Here is a 23,961-nt window from a genome sequence, read left to right as displayed (position 1 = left end):
ATGTATATCCTGATTGTCTGATTAATACGTGTATCGTGTGTGTCCTGTTAATTACATGTATCGTGAGAGTCTGTTTGATACGTGTATCGTGAGAGTCTGTTTAATAGGTATATTCTGAGAGTCTATTTTATACGTGTATCTTAAGAGCCTATTTTATACGGGTATCGTGAGAGATTGTTTAATATGTATATCCTGATTGTCTGATTAATACGTGTATCGTATGTGTCCTGTTAAATACAAGTATCGTGAGAGTCTGTTTGATACGTGTATCGTGAGAGTCTGTTTAATAGGTATATTCTGAGTGTCTGATTAATACGTGTATCGTGTCCTGTTCAATACATGTATCTTGAGAGTCTATTTTATTCGTGTATCTTGAGAGCCTATTTTATACGTGCATCTTGAGGGTCTATTTTATACGTGTATCGTGTGAGTCTGTTTAATACGTGTATCGTGAGAGTCTGTTTGATACATGTATCTTGAGAGTCTATTTTATACGTGTTTCTTGAGAGTCTTTTTTATACGTGTATCGTGAGAGTTTGTTTAATAGGTATATTCTGAGTGTCTGATTAATACGTGTATTGTGTGTGTCCTGTTAAATACATGTATCGTGAGAGTCTGTATGATACATGTATCTTGAGAGTCTATTTTATACTTGTATCTTGAGAGTCTTTTTATACGTGTATCGTGAGAGTCTGTTTAATATGTATATCCTGAGTGTGTGATTAATACGTGTATCGTGTGTGTCCTGTTAAATACATGTATCTTGAGAGTCTATTTTATACGTGTATTTTGAGAGTCTATTTTATACGTGTATCTTGAGGGTCTATTTTATACGTGTATCGTAAGAGTCTGTTTAATACGTGTATCGTGATAGTCTGTTTAAAATGTGCATTTTTTTAACGTTTAGTGTGGTTTCATATACCTTCCAAACAAAATATTGATAAGTATGAATGCTTTATACGTCACGAGCTTCTGGTTAAAACCTGTAGCATTAGCGTCTTTTGAAAACGTGCATCGAGAACTTTTATTGTGTTCTTGTGAGCGTCTATTTTACAATTCATTTTTAGCGTCTGCTTCTTACATTGTACGTGTATCGTTATATCATAGATACACTAAGTAAGAATGTTAACAACGAACAAATTACACTTGATATGAAGAATCGTTTGCACAGGCATGGGGCGTGTAATTATTCCGTAAATGGTAATCATGAGGCATGCAATTACATGTACAATATATTATATATAAAATTATAGGTGGTGATCGTGTGTAGAAGTTTTCGCTTTTGGGCGATTTTGATCGATTTCATAACGTTGTATTGTGTCGAGTAACTTCATACGCAATAAGTGATGGACGTGCTGGATCAATATCTAAAATTGCGATTGTATTATATAACATGCGGTTACTGGAACAGAACGCAAAAGAAAACTATTTTTCATTTATAAACAAAAAATAAATGTTCAGTACAGACGTTACGAGCTTGTTTCTACTATGACATCACAATCAAAGCACAGTCATTCTGGCCAATCGAATAAGCTTGACAAATCCGAACGTCGAACAGATTATCTACACACGTTACATACTGAAATGTATTTAATGGCTAACGCTTTTATCAACCGAATTCTGAAAACAAATGTGTAATAAACTGCTCATCATCCATTCACCGCTACCTTAAATATTTCTTCATTCATAAAAGTCAACCGTATACCATATCTGCTAATTGACTTTTAGGCTTAATGAACGTGGAAATCCTCGGTCTGTGACAAACGTGAACCAATAGAAAGTTTGTGCAGACGAATACCGTGAACCTTAAAGCAGTGTAGAAAAAAAGATGTTAAAAAGCAATATTACGTCATTGCTTCTCCATATGCACTTTTACGCTTAAATTGTGTCCTTATTCTCACAGTATTTGTTTTATAATATTAAAATTATTTGTTTATGACGGACAAGGAACACCAATATGTGGATCCTAATTTCGGTTGGGGATTTTTTGTTTGAGAAAAATAATTTCCCATAATAGGGAAATCCATTTTCAAGTGGTTCTCCAGTAGTTCTTAACTTCTCCTGGAGTATTCTCATATTGACCACCCACGATACTGAATATATACCGTGCTACAGTTAGGTGGTACGAAGTACTTGTAGCATGTAATAATAATGTTTATTTCAGGAAATAAATCATAGACATCACATGTAACATGACAGTTGACATACATATTACAGTACAACATACATATATATTACTAAAAATATTAAACAGAATATCACAGGTTTTTGGAGCAGTCCAAGGAGCCGGTGATTGGGCATCCCCTTCCTACAAGCTCTCCGGACGCTCAACAAATATACTAATGAACCTACATGAATTAAATTATCGTCAGTAATAAAACATTGTATTATCTTTAAATATTATATAATGTATGAAACTAAAATTCATAACTGATTTTAAGATATAGGTAATATATTTATACAATTAATACAACACAAACATTGATCTTTAAACCTGAGGATAGCCCATGAAAGCTCGATGATAAATGTATATGTAAAACATACTTTTATTTCAAAACTATTTATTATTTATTCTACAGCGGTGTAGTGGCACGTTTCTATGGTTAACACTCATGTATAATTGAACAATAAGACACGTGCAATTTCCTTTCATAAGGTCGTTTTGTTGCAATTCTAAGCAATGGTGCTTTATGCTATTTTTGGACAAATAAGTTCGTCGATTGAGGGAACACGCGTGCATGTGTATATCTAATCGTTTCTTACGTAAACCCATCTTAAACTGCAAGAACAGGAAAATTGGCTGCAACATCCAGCAAATTATAACATAAATGTGATCGACTTATTGTGAAATGAAAACGAGGCATCACGTGACAACTATTTACACGCGCATTAGAACAGCCTTATTTAAATAATTTGATGTAGGCCAATTCGTCTGACAGGCATAGATATATAGGAGAAAGTACACCCAATTTCATTTTTGATTAGTAGACTAGAAATGATTAACATGCTTGTATAGAATACGCGGAATGAGAAATGTTGGAAAAATAATTAAGTCAAGCTGAAGCGGCTTTCTTAATTTCCCCCAACATATATTCTTACCCTCGTTATACCATCCCAATACGTTCACACAGGTTGATTATTTCTTAATTTAAGGATTGTATTTGATATAAAACCATTTTCAGTTTAATCTTGAAGTTGCCGTGTAATGTTTGCATGTGATGTTAATAAATCACAGGCCACACAAAATAAGTTATCGATACGTTCTATAAGCCAATACACAAATGCACAAACAGGTAGATTACTTTCTTTTGTTTTAATTTTATATAAAGCAAAGGACACACTTCTGAGATAAGGCATGATATGTCTTTCTACAGAATGTTTATTTTCTTTTATGTATTTGAAATACGCTCAAACTTGTACAGACGTATTTCTCGAAGAAAACATGACTCACCGCAGAAAATATTTATCAAATACATTCACGAGAGTGCAAGGTCAGAAGTTATTTTGTGAAAACAAGATAGTCGTTATTACAATGTTTTGTTTAGAAATAGGAGCATTGTCTACACGTGGTTAGATTGGAATTAAAACAAAATGATAAAAACACATCTCGTCTGTTCTGTTTGATAGTTATTATTAGGCCTAGACTGACTTGAATAAGCGTCTAGAGGCATGTTTAGACAAACGAACTGAGGAGATTTTAATCAGTAACACCGGAACCGACATGAAAATAAATTATGTCTTCAAAGACCGTTTGTACGTACATATAATGGTATCCTATCGGGAATCGAGGAGACAACCTGGATACAAGATGACATCATCAATATCGGCCTAATACACGAAAACAAACGGAGACAACAGTCAAAACAAAACCAGAGATGAAATAAGGTGCCCCAAAAGTCTCCTGTCGAACAAAAACGTCATCTACATCTTACAGGGAACTTTGATACGTCACGGTCCTCCCTAAAAGATGAAGTTCGTTAAACCTGTAAGTGGCTGAAACAATTCTTTAAAGGACTCCACACGATACTGGTCAAAAGTTTCCTCCAGTCGTTGATCATGGTATGTCGAAAAAGCTGGCTTCGTAAAGGCATTGTGAACTGTGTGTATTTCAAAGCGTCCGCAAAGATGAACGAAACGCAAACGTCGTTACCACTTCCCTAGACATTACAACAGCACGGGCATGCATCCAGGACTTTTTTGACGAAAGATGGGGCCATATCTAATACATATCTTTGTCAATACTTTATAAAACCTCTAACTTCCGTTTTAATGGTGGATTAAGACATATTCTAATGGTAAAACCCTCCTCCACGGTATTTTATCTCAGGAGACCCATTGGAGCAAACGGCCATGTTTGTAGGCGAATTTGAATGATGGATGGACCGAGTCGGTCATTTCTTTTACCTTCTGAGAAACTCAAAGTGAAATTCATTCAAATAGGCTAAGTCTCAGTATTTAACACATTTGGTGTCTTTGTTGGAACACTGTATTACTACACATCTTCCGAATCTTCGTTCGACGATTTGAGCTTGTTTTACTCTAACAAATACGAAGTTGGTTTATGCCATTACTGCGCTTTAGTATTTCACACCATTAAGGTACAGGCCAAATATCATTATTTTAGGACACTTGGCTAAATTCCTAAGAAGTTGTTTAAAGGTGTGTGGTTTTGACAGTGAGTCAATGTCATTCATTCAACCTTGCTACCAGCCAAATATCATGACCCAGGCCTCTTGGATATTGAGAAAAAGGTTGTTCGTAAGTTTCAAGATATTTCAACCCCGTAAACTTGACAGAAGGTTAAGGTAATTCTTTTGAATCAGCTTGATATCCGTGAATCCAAACACGAAACAGGCAAACTAGCATTATCCCAGCCCCCTTAGTTATTCAGAAGATGCGTTTAAAGATTTGCACACATTGATCTGCTGTGTCATGATCATGAATGGATGAAATAATCTGCCTTCCATTTGCCCAAGCATCCTATGGGTCAAATAAAATGAATCAAGACCTCTTTGATATTCAGTAGTTATTTAAAGGTTTTCAGAGATTCAATGTCTTTCATGTCAGCAAAGTAATAACCAATGTGTCTTTGTTTCCTTGAAGAAGCCATATACAAACTTAAGATATCTGCCTTTGAAATCTGGCCATGGTAGTTCAATATCTTACAGGCTATATCGAACGACCATAGGTTTTTGGTTATTCTGAAGAAATTGTAGCTGAACACAGGCCAAGGTCATTTATTGAACAAACATAATAGCACCTGGTCACAGGAGACTACTGGCCGAATATCATGGACATTTGACAAATATATTATGACTCTTGGGCTATTATCAGTTCATTGGAAGAAGTTGTTCATATATTTTTTTCATTTGACCCCTGTGACATTTAAAGTAAGTCAATGTTATTTCTTTATGCAAATATTGTATTGCTTCATTAAGCAGGCTACTGGCCAAACGCTATGAATCTTGACCTGTTGGTTCTTCAGAAAAAACGATTTGAGCTTTCTGAAATTTTTTGACCTATGAAAATGAAAGTACATGTATGTCCAAAATCTTTTCATTTTGTAATCTGTTCATCACTCCATGACAGAAAGCTATTATCTAAACATCATCAATCTAGAACTAATGGTTCATCAGAAGAAGTTGATTTAAGTTGGGGTTTTCCTCGATATCTGACCCATCTTACCGATATCTGACCCATGTTACCGCAAAAATGAGTGAAGGTAAAGGGTACCACTGCAATAGTTTTAATTGGGAAAAAGATTCCACTCAGTAGGTATACAGTATGTATGCCTGTAACCTCTGAAGGAATATCAGTAAATCATGTTTCGAACAAGTACTAATTGTAATGGGAGACCATTACAGAAGTCCCCCAAACTGCCCCCATAGTCTCAAAGATGCACCAAAAAAGGATCACAATGGCATAAAACACCTTCATACTAAATTTTAGTGATATCAACAATATCTGAATTTCAACCAATCTGAAGCCTCCAAGTTGGTATGGCAAAAAAACCTATACAGTTGAATTTGCAGTCCTCTAATACCCCTATATACCAATTTTCATAAAAATCAAACAATATATAAATTTCGACCAATCAGAAGCCTCCGTGTAGTTGCTATATAGTTACTATGGCAACGAAACCTATGCAGTTAAATGTCAATCCCCTAATACCCCTATATACTAATTTTCATAAAAATCAAACAATTTCTAAATGTCGACTAATCAGAAGCTTCTGTGTGGTTGCTATGAGGTTGCTATGGCAATGAAACTTATGCGGTTGAATTCGCAGTCCCCTAATACCCCTATATACCATTTTTTTTTTGTATCAAAATCGAACAATATTCACCCTATAGTCGCAAAGGTGCATCAGAAAATGATCGCAATGCCTTTGTATACATACATACTCAATTTGAGTGAAATCGAACAATTACTAAATTGCGACCGATTGGAAGCCTCTGTGTGGTTGCTATGGCAACGAAGGTATGCAATTGGATTTGCAGTCCTATAATACCCCTATATATCGATTGTCATCAAAATCGACCACTATCTAAATTTCGACCAATCAGAAGCCTGTGTGGTTGATATGGCAACCTTTTTGCCATTTTACACCTACATACTAAATTTGAGTGAAATCGAACAATTTCTAAATTGTGACCAATTAGAAGCCTCTGTGTGGTTGCTATGGCAACGAAGGTATGCAATTGAATTTGCAGTCCCCTTATACCCCTGTAATCCAATTTTCACAAAAATAAAAAATATTTTAATTTCGACCAATCAGAAGCCAGTATATGGCGGCCATTTTGTCAAATTAGGAAACAAATGTCGCGGTTGAGTTTGCAATGCCATTTTACACAAACATACTAAATTGGAACGAAATCAAACAATAACAGAGTTTTGACCAATCAGTAACCAGTATTTGGCAGCCATTTTGTCTAATTAGAAAACAGACGTCATGATTGAGTTTGTGGTACCATCATACACCTACATGCCAAATTTGGAATGCATTGGAAAATATGTATAAAACATGTAAAATAGGATAGGTGACATTGGCTCTCTTTAGCGAAAACCTTAAGAAATTTTAAATCCCTAAAAATTCCAAAATTTTGTGGGGGCCATTTTGTTGACAATGTCAATTTTTTTATTCGACTTTAGAGCACGTCCTTTACCGATACTTTCCTCAAAATTTTATTTTGATGCGCCAAATATAACAAAAGTTATGGCTCAAAATGTTTTAGCCAATCAGAGGCTGTGGTGGCCATATTGAATGGTTATCGGAAAAACAAAAATGTGTTTTGCACATCTAGAGGCTATCAGTAATAATCACTCAAAGTTTGGTGAAGATCCGACTTCAAGTTTCTGAGAAAAGTGTCGGTACCCTTTACCGCAGAAAGTGGAAGAAGAAGAAAGAATAGTACTAATAATAAGAATCGGAATTAAAACAATAAGTTCCCAAACTTCGTTTGGTGGACTTACTTAAAGATCTACCACATGAGCAGATCTCAATTTCTTAAATGTCTGTCTCATGTCATTTTCTTACGGAGTGTGAACAAAATTACACATGAGCAAAATTAGAGTATTAAATCTTTGTAGCAGAGGATGGGAGATAACTCTACTTAAGTGTATTTTTTCCTTTGGGTTCGACGTCCTCTAACATTACAGGTACTTATTATTAAGACAGGAAAGCAGATAAAGATTTCTTTTGGTTTTGTAAATATATTTGAGGTAACATGCTCCAAAACTGTCTGAATTCCAAACTCCAGTGGTTGACTTTTCTAAATGAAACAACTAGAGAGACAAACAGCTGTTTAATCCTTTATTATAAGCCATATGAGCTGTTGGTTTTGATGCTTAAATATCAACAACAATAATAACATGAGTCTATAAATAGAATGATACAGATATATATGGGGATGAGATTCTATATATATGGCATTGAACATCGAAACAGGAAAGCTGACCGCCACTTCACCAATCAAAATCTCCTGTCAAGTCAACCTTTCATCATAAATCCTCGAAAGTTCCCTGCAGACAATGGCAAGCTTGAAGATATTTCTGAATTTTAAGATAATTAAAAGGAATACAGTGGTAGCTGTGAAACTTTTCTGTATTGTGACTAACAGAATCTTTTTATTTGCTCACATTTTGTTCTACCAAAATTTGAAAATATGTTAGAGTCTTATCAATGATAAATGTGAAAATGTTACTGCCTAATGCTTCACACTGCTTCCATACTTCAGTCATACAATGTGTAATTACCTGTAACCTCCTTGCACATTTTTTGTTTGAATTTTAACGCCTGCTGACATGGAACATCCAGATTTATGAAGGGGTTGTTATTCCTTCCCAAAAAATATGAATTTTAACAAAACATTTCCACCAATAATAACAAATACATATGTATTTTATTGTTCAGATTGTAGAAGATTTTTCATACAAATCTTGTACAATTATCTTTAAAAGACCACACTTAAAATAACAAGAGATGAAAATTGAAAGAATGACTCATTTTGTTAAGAAACACATTCAGGTATAAAATATATATGTATCAATACCATTGTGTAAGAAGTCAGACATTAAAAGACTTTAATTAATAATTTAAAATTAACATTTTCTTTTTTAAAAATCAACTTCTAAAAGTTCTATGAAACAGTCAATATAGATGATAAAAGATAAAATTAACTTTTGTTCTGAAGAAACCCAGAGGACGTTTATCACTTTTCTTTCAGTTCATTTGAAATCATAACAAGATGCTATTTTTCAAATTGATCACATATATGCATATTTTTCAACTTGTTCCATTTTTGGCGAAGTAGTTTTATAAAGACGTTTAAAAACTGATGACGACAGATTATGTATGACAGACATATGATCTTATCTTGAGTCAATCATAGGTTGATAAAAAAATATTTTTTTTCTAAGACAAAAGGAACACGAAACCCAACCAGTAATATCAAAGTAACAAACTAGGTACAACGTTATATATAAATATATATCATAATGCTCCCTCTTCCAGTGGTATATAATAAAATAGGGCGATTCCATCTAAAACAACCTGGTATAAATACTGATCATCAATTATTCTGTATCCTTTATCAATACAATTTTCAGTAGTTTATTATGTTTCATATAGTATGAGTTAACAGCCAAACAATTATCGTCTTCAATGTTACAAAAGGTTATTGCAATATAAGTTTTTTGATCCCCACTTACTTCAAAATCTCTAAATGTTACACTGACGATGATCGAATGTAATGCTTTGAGAATTATTATCCTCATGGAAACAAACATTGAAACTTTAAAACAGACTAAATTCAAAAGTTTGAACTGCATGCTATCAAAGAAATTTTGTTGACAAAAATGTTTAGGAACAATAAGAAACTGTTAATAACTTGAACTACAAATCTTAGAAAAAATACAACAATTTTCTGTAGGACTTTTCAAAAATAAGAAAAATGTGCGATTGGATGAAAGATGACAGAATATCACAAGTACATAGTATGGTGGAAACGGACTGACAGGAGTTATGTCCCTTTATAACAACACGCATATATACAAATGAAGTCGGTGTCAATGAATTGCCCCTAATATCCCAAAATTTTAAAAAAGGACAGTTCAATTAATATTAATTTTCGATGTAACAAAAACGAAATGTACTGCAAAACGCTATATTTGTTTTGTTATTTACATTTGATGACCCTATAAGAAATATATAGTAAATACATGAAACTTTTGAACTTGTCTACACGTTTTATTCCTGAATATTGATCTTTTTCTGCATTTTTTTTTTTTAAATATTGAAACTGTTTCATATGTTATAATTTATGATCCTAAATATGTATAAAATCTTTGTGAAATGTCCAATTTCTGGACCGAGCTATAACAAGCTTTCAAAAAATGTATCTTTTTGAACCCCAATTAATTTGCAAAACAAACAAATTTGAAGAACATATCATTTGACGGTTGTCATTTGAATCTAAGAACAGAATGTTTTTTATTTAACAATCTCATTTTTCGGGTGTAAGTTTTACAGTGGTGAAAGCCTGATACCACAAGATCTAGGGGACAACAAACCGAGGAATCCTGTGTTACAAATTTAATATATTATAATAATTATTTACTTTTTTCTTTTTTGTTCTTTGGATATACGTTATAAATTCCTTAAGAAATACTGTCACAAACGTTTTTACATGTACATTGATAATTTAAAACAAAAACATACAAATATTTATGGTTCACCTACATGTAATTGTAAGATGACTGATGCAACAAAAAAACTAAAAATGCACCATTTTAATATTTTGTTTATATAAACTTTAAAAGAAAATGTAGAAATTGTAATTTTCTTCATATGTATATATGTAATCAAGAATTCATTGGAACGAGTGAAGATGACTTGTATGTTAATTCACAGATGAAACAATGCTAGGTTAACTCTAAAAATAAACTCAAATATTTTCAGGCAAATTGAAAAAACAGGGATTTCATAATGTGAACATATATTCGTTAATCAAAACCTGTGATGTTGGATAATGTTGACTTTTTGGTGTATATTATTTCAAAAACAAAAAAAATAGCAAGATTTCTGAAGCCATCTCTGTGAAAAATGTTGAGAACTTTTATCATATCAATAACATGGACATTCTCATACTCATAAACTTTTTCTGTATTTTTAAAATACTTTAGTTCCAAAATAGGTTAGTCTCAGGATGACAAACTATTACACATATCAGTAATATCCTTTTTAATAAGAATTTAAGCAATTCTTTAAAATTTAAAGCAGCGTTTTTGTTTAAAAGGCTTCCGAAATTATAGTTCCAGTTAGTACTTCCTATATCATGAAGCAGTGCATTAATGTACATAGCAAGTTGTCATCAGATCCAGGTGTCTTTGAAGAAGCAGATTTCTTGGAGAGCACCTTTCACATCTAAAACTGATCATAAATAACATTGGTCTTTTGGCAATTTTAGCCAATAGACAAAATGTCTTTGACAAATAGATCCAATATTTGAAAATAAAGTAATAAGAAATCTGTTGCCTCTATAGGTGTGGATTTTGCCTGATACCCTGTCTCTCCCAGTCAATAAAGGATACCCTTCCAAATTACAATCAGATCACAGAAGGGTAGCAAAGCAGGTATAACCATAATTTTAGGGAGTCCAATCTCTAAAAATTCCCCCAACATAAATCGTTGGGTTATCTCCCTTCATATGTGCAGCGAAATATTCTAACTATTTGTTTAAGCTATTTATGGCAAACATTTGGAAAAAATGTATTCACTTTTTCTTTCAGACCTCAAATAGTTTACTCTCAATACATTCAATTTATATTTTTAACTTAAACTCAGGTTTTGATTTTACAATTTGATTCTTTTAGGCCTAAAATTCTTCCAATATATATGATGTATTTATCCTCGATCACCTTCAGGTGTTCGTATGAATGTATACTTATTGCACAACCCAGTAACATTTGATTTTAATGTTAAAGTCACTGAATCATCACTTGAAAAATTGAATTCTTCATACACCCAACTACAGACTGATGATTCGAAATCAAAACTTCCGAAAAAGAAAATGACAATATTTTACTGTCATAAATGATAACACTATATAAGATAATTAAAAAAAGGCTACCCTAAAACTGAAGTGAAAATTTTAAGAAGAAGATTTGAGCATCACCATAATAATGACCAGACTGAGTTCACAAACCATCTGTGTCACACACAGGTCACAATACTTGGGGTGTATGCATACAAGTACACACAAATAAATTAATTATAGATACAACTATTCGTTCAATGATAAAATGCCATAATGAAGCTTAATGAAGCATTGGCGATGAGAATATCACAAGTACCTGGAGACTGAGACATCAGGTTAAAAAGTGCGAAACAACATAGGTCCATTTACAAAACAAAATCCCGAAAAAATTGTTTCTATCACATTATGACAAGAAACAAAGCAAAATACTGGCATGCGAAAAATTAAATGGACATGTATGCGCAAGGCAGACTGACAACTTGTGGTGCTTAACATGGAAATGTACGAAATAAAAAAGTAACATTGAACAAAACAAAAATTGCCAAGTCAATGGAATTGATGAAATGTTATATTCACAAAATGTCTTGGTCAGATTAAGGCAAAGTAAATATAGATTGACACATTTCACATTTTCAGGATAGCACTGCATGCATAGTACCTGGTCATAGGACAGCACCACATGTGGTACCTGGTCATATGACAGCACCATATGTGGAACCTGGTCATAAGACAGCACCATATATGGTACCTGGTCATATGACAACACCTCATGTGGTACCTGGTCATATGACAACACCCCATACGGTACCTGGTCATATGACAGCACCATATGTGGAACCTAGTCATTATGTGATTAGTGCGCACTTGCTCGTTCAATTCATTGGTCCAGTTTTAAAAAACATCCAAAGGAAGTTATAGACATCCACTGTTAACTTACCAGATATAGTTACCTTCAGTGCCACATGCAGTAACTCAAGAGTGTCACATCTAGTTCCCCAGAATGCAACATGAAGTAATCCGGAATGCCAAATGTTGTTATTCGGAATGTCACATGTAGTTACCCTGAGTACCAGATGCAGTTACCTTGAGTGTCACATGTAGTCACCTGAAGTGTCACATGTGGATCCAATTCAGTCATGACCTACAGAGAACTGTCAGTCTCTGAGGCAAGGACCTGTGTCTTAATAAGCTCCACTCAATTACCCTTAAGTAGCTTGACCTCTTGAAAATTATTCATACAACAATCACAAGCAGAATGACAGAGTATGTCAATTATTTTTCCCTTGATTCACCTACATGGGTAATTCTGATCTCACTATATAAACAGTCTTTATCATTATACACCTGCTGGACAGGTAGATCATATCCATCCTTGCTTTATACCTGGAGGTGTCTTGCTCCAAACCTAACCATTTTGTTTGGACAGGTAAGTCCCATTGATCCTAGCTTTATACTGGGACATTTCTCTACTCTACACCTCACAAGTTTGTCTGGACAATTAAGTCATGTCCATTCTTGCTTTACACAGGGAGGATTTGTACCTGTTTATATCTCACCAGATTGTCTTGGACAGCTGGTAAATAATATCTATCATTGCTTTACATTGTCACAGGAAGCTTGTTTAATTACTTCGCACCTCAAAAGTTTGTTTCGGACAGGTGAGTGATCTGTCCTTTAACACATCTATCCTGTATATCTCGAAGAATAGGATAATTGTCCATAAATCTGTACCTTTCCTCATTCTGTCTGGACAGGTAAAAACAATCTCGTTACACACCTGTCCACCCATCTACCAGCCAAGGGTACAACCTAACACCCATAGGAACAATATATACCATGGAGAAGACTCTGGTAAACCTGTTCTACAGTTGTTTACATCCTTAAAAATGTTTATGTATTAACTTTCATTCAACGTGGCCACTAATCCAGAACATGTCTGGATCTATAAACCAGGGGAGTATTCATCCATTCTTAAGTAGTCAAAAAACTGATTGCCAGTGGACCTCATCACTTACTGATGGACTGCCAATAATCCCACCATGTCATCCGAAATGTATGTACCCATGCTATCCTTCTTAGCTCAAACATGAAGTATGGATTTCGCTCCCCAAAATTGTTTTTTGTTCAACAAGTGATAAAAAGTGGTATGGTCTGATCTTCCTAATTTCACTTTAGGGTAGTATCCCTTTCAGTTATTGTTGATTGATTATATCAAATATCAACACCACTCACTTCCAACCATACACTTTCAAGATGCTTCCTTTATTTGTTCATCAAACACTCAAATATGATTGTTTCTTTCCATCTTGAGTCGAAAAAACCTATCGGTCCAAAAAGTGAGGCAAAGATGGCAGGCACAGGTTAATACTTTTCAACTTCTCCATATATTCACAGATAGGAATGGACATGTGGGACTTCAATTTGCACTATCAGTAGCCACATATATCTCCACCTCCTTCTGCTGTTGTTTTTGGCGCATGGCAGCACGTTTTTCTGCAAGCATTCGTTTCCTTGCCTCTTCTCTGGCACGTGCTGCAGCTCTCATCTTCTCCGTTCTTTCTGGCGAGGACTCCGGTGTCTCCTTCACCTTCATTGCACGTCTCCGGGAACCTGTCAAGAAAAAACAACATTCAAATCATATTGACAATGAGCCAGTGTGTGATTATCTCCCTTACACTACACAAGAGGTGGTTGTAAATTAAAATGCCAGAAAAATTAGCTCATTGCTCAAGAGGACCTACAAAAACCATAGCAGAAATAAGCAGACATATTCTCAAATTGTCCTTAAAAAGGATGGGCTTGATTCCAAGTATATATGTAAAATACTAAACATGGTCTTATTATAGGTTCTTTGGTCTCACTTGTCATATATCAGCCTGCATCAGACAGTGCACAACTTACAAAACCATTTCCTATGGTTTGAATAATAGTTAAAAGATAGCACAATTTATAGTAGATTTCCTGTTGTTAAATTTAGTAAAATAAATGAATAAAAGCATATCATAAGCACAATTTTGGAAAAATCCAGTTTCAAACGTTAGATTAGCACTTACCGGGGGTACCAGAGGGAGTACTGGCATTACTGAGGGACAGACTTCCAGACTTTGGACTGGAGTTGACCGAGCTATTCTGTGACTGTAAAGATACAAAAAGGGAAACGTCAATGATACGGTTCTACTGACAATCTAAAGTTTTAACATTTATACAAAATAAAATCACATATCATATATTCTCCATCATAATTTCTATCAAATTCATTGCACAATGATTTTTGCAAATGTGATTCAAATTTAAAATGACTAATTTACGCTACAATTCAAATCCAGGAAATCAACAGCTAATATTTATCCCTTGTTAAAATGTTGTGAAAGATAAAAGACTAAGAGACTGACTAGCAAATACTGTAAACAGCATACCACAACTCCAAGTGGTGTCTGTCAAAGTCTAACAATAGAGAAGATATATAGCCATGGCAAAGAGTCACTCTGTGTTATACAACATAATCTGTACTTTGTGATGCAAAGTTCTGCATCACTTGCCAGAGTGTTCTCTAGAATTTTTTTCTGGAATACATTGAGCTTTGGCAATCCAGCCATTGATAATATGAGACTGTCCTTTAAATCACAGACTGGATAACTGATTACTGAAGATGTGGCTTGAATACAGAGGAACAACAGTACAACAAGATGGATTAAAAAGTTTTAAGAATATGGACAAGAGATCCTAAAGGGATCCTGTCGCCCACCATTGTACCATCTTCATTGATTTATGTCAGTTTGATCTTTTCTCTTCTTTCCTTTTATCTGATTGATCGAGTCATGTTAACAGTAAATGCATTGTTTCATGTATTAACTAGTACAGATTTTTAAATGTTAGAGAAATAGATCCAATCAGAAAGGACTCATTAGTACTTCCTATGGCCATCTACATATCAAATTTGAGAGAGATCCCTCCAGAAGTTCCTGAGAAATAGCGATAACAAACATTCACTGTCAAAATCCAAGATGGTCGCCTGTCGGCCATTTTGTTAATATGATCAGTCTCAAAAGTAAACATGCACAACTACAGACAAAGGGGAACCTTCATATCAAATTTGAGAAAGATCCCTCCTGTACTTTCTGAGAAATAGTGACAACAAGAATTGTTTAAGGACGGACAACGGACCACAGAGGAAGGGCGATTTGAATAGCCCACTGATAGTGGGCTAAAAATTTACAAAAGTTCTCATGACTATAAATATCTAAAGAGCAACCATCCCCTTACATGGGCAGTTGGTTCTTTCCAGCCATTTTGTCTTGATAATTCAATCTCTGCAAACATCCGATAGACACTGTCAATTTGGAGTTTGATCATGTCCCAGAATCCCTGGAGGTCCTCCACTTTCAGCAGTTTCTTATCCTCGGATGGTTCCTGAAGAGAACAACACAAACAGTTTGAAATTAATACAAGAAAACACCATTGTATTATTCAGTCAATCATATATAACAGAATGTAGTCTGGGAAAGCATATGCATGAAAGATCCTGTGACAGTTTACTTATTGACAGACTGACTCATATAAGTACAAGTACTGCTGTCATGAAACCTAGAAGCACCTTTATTGAACAAGAATTCCACCGAAGTGGATGTGTCGCCTGCGCAGGAAGCTGGGAGATTATGCTTAGCACTGCATGAAGTTTGAGTTTGATCGGCCCAAGGAAACTCAAGTTATCGCACAAAAACATATTTTCTATTTATAGTAATAGTGACCCTGACCTTTGACCTTCGGACCTGAAAAGCAATCCCAAGCAAGCACTTTTGGTGAGGAAGCACTGCATGAAGTTTGAGTTTGATCGGCCCAAGAAAACTCAAGTTATCGCATGAAAACCTCTGTAACGAGGCCGACATAGCAATACCTATGTGTCACCAGCTTTTCGCAGGCGACACAATAACATGTTATAAAGAATTAACCCTTTTGGAACTTCTATCTTGTGGTATAACCAATCCCTCCTGACATCTTTCTTATCTAAAATTTAAGATGTACAAAGAGGTGAAAACACCTGTAGTGAAACTATGACTTTACTGACATCAATGGGGCCATTTGGTCAGATATGACAGTGTGTCAATGAATTTAGGGTCAAATCAATAATGATCCGAAAGAAAAATTGATCCAATAATTCAATCGCAAACTATTATTTGAAGGAAATTTTTCACAACACTATGACGATTGCTTTTGACCCAGAAGCATTGATGTCTACAAATAGGTTCAATATTTTTTTTAAATTATACATAAAACTTTAATTTCACCATTTTCTCCCTGAACATAATTTTTTTAATAACAAACAGTTTGGCCATTTGTTTTGAAAGACTTCAGGGAAAAAAGACTAGGCAAAACACTTTTGTTTAATGAAAGGTTCTCCATTGATTCATGGGCGATTATCTTGTTTTTCTAAACTTGAGTTTTTTGATATTCAAATTAAAGAAAACAGCACAATGTCAAGTGAGTACCTTTTTTTTTTTTTTTTTTTTTTTTTTTAAATTTGATGAAAGATGTGAAACACACACACACACATTGCATACTTGTTACTGTTGAAGTATTATCTCCCCTATTTCAACATCTCTATGATATCAGACACAGCCCACTTATTTTCTCCCCTATTTCAACATCTCTATGATATCGAGACACAGCCCACTTACTATATGTTGCATACACAGGTCCTGGAACTGTTTACACTTCTGATTGACGAGCAGGTTGGCTTTTCCTATAGCTGCCCGGATCTTGCCGCTTGCTACAAATTGATCAGATGAACAATTATTTACTGAAGGTTTATCTACATACAACAACAGTAAAATATATGTTTTTAGTACATCTCATGGCTATAGGACATACATTAGCTTGCTGTAGACAGAATATCAAGTTTGATCTTCACAGACTAGTTTTTGTCCGAGGACAAATTTATGACTTCATTTAGCAGGAATTCAATGCTGTGTTCACAGCAAATATCATTTTAAAATTTCTGTACAACGTATCTGAGAAAACCGGTAGCTGTTAACATCAGTGACGACTTCATCATGACACATATGATATAAATCACACAAGATATTTGAAGTTTATATCTCAGAGGTATTTAATGTAGGACGTACGTTGACTGATTGAAATCTAAAAATCATAAAACTTTTGAAAGATGCACAATAGTGAAGATATTTGTGGGAAGATTGACTAATAGAATCTTCCCCTACCTTGAGGGTGTGACAGAGAAATCTCCAACTCGAGGGGTGATGTTTTGGTTGTCTAACCCAAGGCTCTCTGTCGAGGGTTAGACAACCAAAAACATCACCCCTCGAGTTGGAGATTTCTCTGTCACATCCTCAAGGTAGGGGATGATTATTTTTCTCCCTCCTATTATTTCAGTCACAGCTCCAACGACAGTAGTGTAATGTATCGTCATTCACTTTTGATGAAGTCACAATTACCGGTGACGCATTTTAATGACGTCGCAATTGAACACGTGCTAATCGGCACAAGGCTATCATCCCTAGGGGGTGACAAGCTGATCTTTCCCGGCTAAAAGGGGAGACACACCTGTGAAGGGTGGCAGACATTGCTGTGAATAGGCCAGGGTTCTCATATAAAGAGTCACTGTTTTGTTTGTGAACTTGTGGTTTTTGACTTTTAGCTGGAGGCTTGGAACATCCTATATGATGTCAACCATCTAACCTAAAAGATCACCTGCTGTATCTCTAAATCTAGATGGTCGACACTCGAAAGTTCTGAACTTCAATTATTAAAAGCCAGCAGCTTCAATGCTTATATTAGTATTAGTATACATGGTAATTTTCCTGCAAGTATAATTATAACAGCATCATGAGTTTGGTACAAAACAGTGGAGTGGGGTTAGATCTAGATGAACCAATTAAAACTCTTGAAACAGGATAAATTAAACCTGTATCCATTATTAATGGAGTCCTTACACCAAAAGAAGTATTACCTTCCTCTGGGAGCTCGCCACATTGCAGGTCCACCTCCACGTGTGCACAGTGGGATGATAAACTGTTCATTTCCAACTCTGTCAGTCGCAGGAAGTATGCCCCGTCCTGGAAGATAAAACAATAACAAAATCTTGAAAAGAAATTACTTAAGAGTGCTACAGCTTTCTGATTTCTTGTTTCATTTACAGAACTGTTACATGGTTACAGATGCTCGTATGCAAATGTTAGATTGGTTCCTCAACACAGATTCATAGATATAGTGTTCAATTCAAAGCTTACATGTACTTTTCCTGACAATCAGATTATTTTTAGCTTTTGATACAATTTTGACTATGCATACCCGGTATATGTTCATTAGTAATTTACAGGTAACAAAAGGAAGAGTGTTCTGCTGCCCATCCAGACACACCACAAGATGATGTCACAAAGAAGTATCGGGGTAAGCAGCGCCCCGAAATCTTCAGCAGAAACGGTTAAACACTAGCAAACAGTATTAAACACAAGATTTACATCTTTGAATAGTTGATGAAGCTGTACGAGTTATTTGGACTCTAGTGAACATTTTAAATTTACTATCTATTTTGAACATGTAATTTATATATGAATTGATCATTATTCTACTTACATAATTTTTAATTAACAAGTACAATTTTATACAATTTCTGAATAATTACTTTAGCGTATATCCTTTTTATTTACATCCTAAATTGCTATAATTTTCATCTTTTCATAATCAATATGGCCCCACCATGATATTAACTTCAATGATATAATAAAAGTTTCATTATCTATATTATTTTATAGTCTCTATGAGACCAATCGATGCTATAATTTCTAAGAAATTATTTTAAACGACACAATAAAATATTTGGCACTGGATCGCCCCAAACCACAAGATAAAAATTTGGTGCCAAAAGTCAGCTGACCAATCTTGAATTATTTGGACATTTGTTGCGGTGGCTGGGCAGGTCTGTTTGTGTATAGACATATGCATATGGTCACTTAGTGTTTTGTTGTAAGGAAAAATCAATATCACAATTGGTACATAATAACCAGGACAATTGAGTTACTTCTTCATGACAATGTGTATACATACACATCACTCACAAAGATTGAATTTCTATATAAAAGAACACGAAAAAGCTCTTTGTTTCTTAATGAATGATTGGTTGTCTGTTACAACTTTAGCTTATTTTCCCTAAATGGGTGTTGAAGTGGAAATGTGTTTTCCATGTTTTCCTAAAGAATGGTCATAGGCCAGCAAAACTATACATATTAGGGGAAATAACATTTCAGATCCTGATGCAGTAAATGTTCCAGCACTGGGGTTTATTGAGGAAATCTATGTGTGGTGGCACTAACTACAATCTACGTCACACTGTACAGGTTGAGGAAATCTACGTGTGGTGGCACTAACTACAATCTACGTCACACTGTTCATGTTGAGGAAAACTATGTGTGGTGGCACTTACTACAATCTATGTCACACTGTTCATGTTGAGGAAATCTATGTGTGGTGGCACTAACTACAATCTACGTGTGGTGGCACTAACTACAATCTATGTCACACTGTACATGTTGAGGAAATCTACGTGTGGTGCCACTAACTACAATCTATACGTCACACTGTACATGTTGAGGAAATCTATGTGTGGTGGCACTAACTACAATCTACGTGTGGTGGCACTAACTACAATCTATGTCACATTGTACATGTTGAGGAAATCTACTTGTGGTGGCACTAACTACAATCTACGTCACACTGTACATGTTGAGGTAATCTACGTGTGGTGGCACTAACTACAATCTACGTGTGGTGGCACTAACTACAATCTATGTCACACTGTACATGTTGAGGAAATCTACGTGTGGTGGCACTAACTATCATCTATGTCACACTGTACATGTTGAGGAAATCTACGTGTGGTGGCACTAACTACAATCTGTGGCACTAACTACAATCTATACGTCACACTGTACATGTTGACAACTCTAAACTCTTGGTATGACCATAAGTACACATTTATCAGAACAGTATAAATAATAGATTTTTTTATTAAAATATGACTCTCTCAAATCGCTCCTTAATCATCTGTGATCATGAGCTCAATGATATATTGATGAATCAGGACATGTATTATTATTATTATTTTTTTTTTTAAACCAACAAAATGTTTTTTTATAGGGAAAACAAAGCATTGCTTTATACCGGTCATCCACATTGATTAAACTGGGCACTTTTTCATGAAACTGTTCTCATGCTCAAGTATGGATTCTGTGCTCAAACCAACTTTCTTGCGATTCGCTTAAATCACGTGACACAGTGAAAAATAAAGTGTAAACATTTAAACTGTGATCAGGTTGAGTTGTCTTAAAAATTCTTGCAAATCATTGACAAAATCTGTTTCTTAATTTATTCTTATCACCAGAACAAGAGATTTGACTTGATCACAAAACGTGAGTTTGAGCATGAAGTTGCCAGACCTATATTTTTATAGTAAATATTGAAAAATTTCTCAAGCCAACATAAGAACTACTAGCCTCTGGTATTGGTCTAGTGAAATTGTACACCCAACAGGCCATGATAACTCCTCTATAATTCAGTAACAGTTTCCTTTGGTATTGATCTCATGAATATCGCATAATTCTACTTTCTATTTTCTATAAATATAAGATCATATCAATAAATTATTATGGGATACCTAATCAATTGATATTTTAAACCTCTAGCCAAAAAAGTATGAAAATATTAACTAAAGTATTCTTTTTCAATATCCAGACAAGAACTGTATTGTAAATTATATGAAAGGTCATCTAGTTTGAGTTTTACAAACTGAACAACTCTGTCATTTCATTTAATGTTGTGACTAACTCCTGGTGTTTGTGCATTGTCTGATGAAGGTGTGTGAAAAATTTACCAGAACAATCCTGTTCTTGTTAAAGGTGGAATAAGGGTATTGGTATTTATACGTATCAAATCTCAATCATAGAAAATCTATACATGACTCAACTAAAACCTGGTATACATTATGAGAAATCCTGTAAACTGTAAATATATATTTTTTAGTATCTACATGAACACTATAATGATCAGTTACATCGGAAGGTGATATTCAGCTATAGATAGCTATATAGGGACTGTTTGACATTCAGTTCTGATGTAGACCCAGACAGGTTATCATTCCGTATACAGAAAGGCCCTATAGCTGTCATCGACTGTACATGTTACATATGTATATAGTCCTGATAAAAACTAAGTAATATATAGGATAATTACCACAGGATATATATGCTCTTGTAACCTTTACATGTTACAAGTTGTGCCTAAATAATCTCCCTTAAATAATTGTTAACACATTCAAAATGAATATATAGTCATATGATCCTTCCCAATCCCTTACAATAAAACACACCTTTATTTTTTGATAATTTATATTCTCTTCATGACCAACAACACTCATTTCTCCCCAATTAGCTGCATGGGCCTCATATAGTCAAACCAAATGCATAACACAATGTATTGCCAAAGCCATTTAAACAATAAATATAGTGAATTCAGCTTTTTCTAGAGCAGGTACACTTGAAAACTGGCTGAAGTGTTGGATCATACATTAAGATCGCTGGTGCTAGAATTAACTTCCCATACAACTATTTTTGGCTACACATCAAGAAATATAAGTGTGATTGAACCCTATAGTCATGCCCAGCAAGTCGTCGAGCCAGAGTTTATACATTGTGGTGTTTTGTAGGCGCTGGTCTGAGGGTATCTACCTTGTAAGTAACTGGTAAATAACAATGAAGGTGCCAAATGTTCAGGGTCACTCAAATGTATTTTAAACAAAATGGCTGTCTGTTTCAAAATGATGAAGTCTTTTGCTGCTTCGTTTGGATTCCCTTGTTTTTACTATACAATTATTGAGTCATGATACCGATGCTTTAATTAAAGGTAACGATTCCAAAGTAAGATCAGAGCAGAAATTCAAGATACCGTAATATCCATCAAAATCCAAATTCATCAAAATCAAAAATAAAAGTCTTCATAATTTTGTTGAAAGTATTTTTTTTGGCAGACATTTTCTGTTTTTGCAAAAAGTCTTTAAAAATATACTGCCATTCCTATTTGATGAAATTCCTGTAAAAACCTATTCCACAAATATCATACTGATTTCCTAAACATTTAAAGCTTAAAAAAGTTGGATGGATTTGTAAAGAGCTTCCAGCGTATATATAGATAGGAATATTAAATCCTGGATTAGGCATCTTGTGTACATGTATAAGTAGGACTGTACAGGTACAAGTTACATTAGTATGTTTGAGGCCAGACTTTAGAATCCAGTTACATAGCTGACATATTTTGTTTTATCTGTAATATGATTGTAGATCAATACCTATAGCTATAGACAACACAGGACAGGTCAGTCCTCTGGTTATCAGCACCCTACATGTCAAAAGCATAGTCAGCTTCACAATATCAAATCCAGAAAAAGTACATGACTATCAGTAAAATTTATGTACTATTTTTAATATTAACTGTCTCACTGGTTTTTTTTAATTTGAACAAATGAAGATTTTGAAATGAATTCTGATATTTATAAAATGATAATAAGCAAAGTGGTCTTACATTTCAAGCAAACAGTGCACAACGTCAACTTGCAGAGCAGATAATTCATTATCATTTCTCTTTCATTTACTTAGCCTTGTTAGTTTTTCAACGAAATCTAGAAAAAATTGCATCCATCAATTGGATATTCAAATTTTGACTGACATGTAAGTTCACCAAAACTGGATGTTTTGAGAGTCATATTTAAGAAAATTATAAAACCCCATCATTGGGTCGACTGATGAAAACAATTATAATTTTGAAGTTGTGCAGTAAATGAAGCTTACTGTACACCTTGACTGACTTCTAGTGCTGACAGGTCTGTGATCTACTGTATTGTCCTGGGTCATGTCTAACAATATCATCACAAAGTGATTGTAATTTACGGTGAATACACACAGACAGGGATGTGATATATAACTGTGACCTACATCTGTACATTACTGTAATAACACCCATTAATTTAGCACTTTCTGGGTTCATATATATACAACAGAAATACCTCCATAACTCATTGCTGTTGATATGCACATATTGAGACCTAAATAGCACAGATAAAACAATAGAATAATCATCGCAGAGTGATTAATTATTCAGGGGCCCTGATGATTTAGTGTTACAATCCCACTTATCATAGATAGGATTCATTCTCAGGTTGTACATCACCAAAAGCAACACACCCGCAGGAGAAATACAGGTAGCTAGCCACACCCATAGGGCAAATACAGGTAGCTAGCCACACCCACAGGGCAAATACAGGTAGCTAGCCACACCCACAGGGCAAATACATATAGCTAGCCACACCCACAGGGAAAATACAGGTAACTAGCCACACCCACAGGGGGAATACAGGTAG

The 23,961-nt window shown here is 34.7% G+C and overlaps 1 protein-coding gene across 4 annotated transcripts in view; it reads right to left on the bottom strand.

Annotated features, from left to right (window-relative positions):
- Positions 1-7,800: 7,800 nt before the first annotated feature.
- The window catches only part of LOC110453514, a 68,880-nt gene continuing 52,719 nt past the window's right edge, over positions 7,801-23,961 (bottom strand). For all 4 annotated transcript variants that reach the window (XM_021502472.1, XM_021502471.1, XM_021502474.1 and 1 more), the window contains 5 exons: positions 18,505-18,610; positions 17,213-17,304; positions 15,801-15,947; positions 14,591-14,672; positions 7,801-14,147 (listed from right to left, as the gene is read on the bottom strand). In XM_021502472.1, the coding sequence (XP_021358147.1) occupies positions 13,954-14,147; positions 14,591-14,672; positions 15,801-15,947; positions 17,213-17,304; positions 18,505-18,610 (621 nt within the window). In that variant the 3' untranslated portion in view covers positions 7,801-13,953. The remainder of the gene's footprint in view (positions 14,148-14,590; positions 14,673-15,800; positions 15,948-17,212; positions 17,305-18,504; positions 18,611-23,961) is intronic.

This window comes from Mizuhopecten yessoensis, unplaced genomic scaffold (genome assembly GCF_002113885.1).
Source record: "Mizuhopecten yessoensis strain PY_sf001 unplaced genomic scaffold, ASM211388v2 scaffold7441, whole genome shotgun sequence".
Taxonomy (NCBI): Eukaryota; Metazoa; Mollusca; class Bivalvia; order Pectinida; family Pectinidae; genus Mizuhopecten; species Mizuhopecten yessoensis.
The sequence above is the reverse complement of the archived record's forward strand: the minus strand, read 5'-3'. Positions and strand labels throughout refer to the sequence as shown.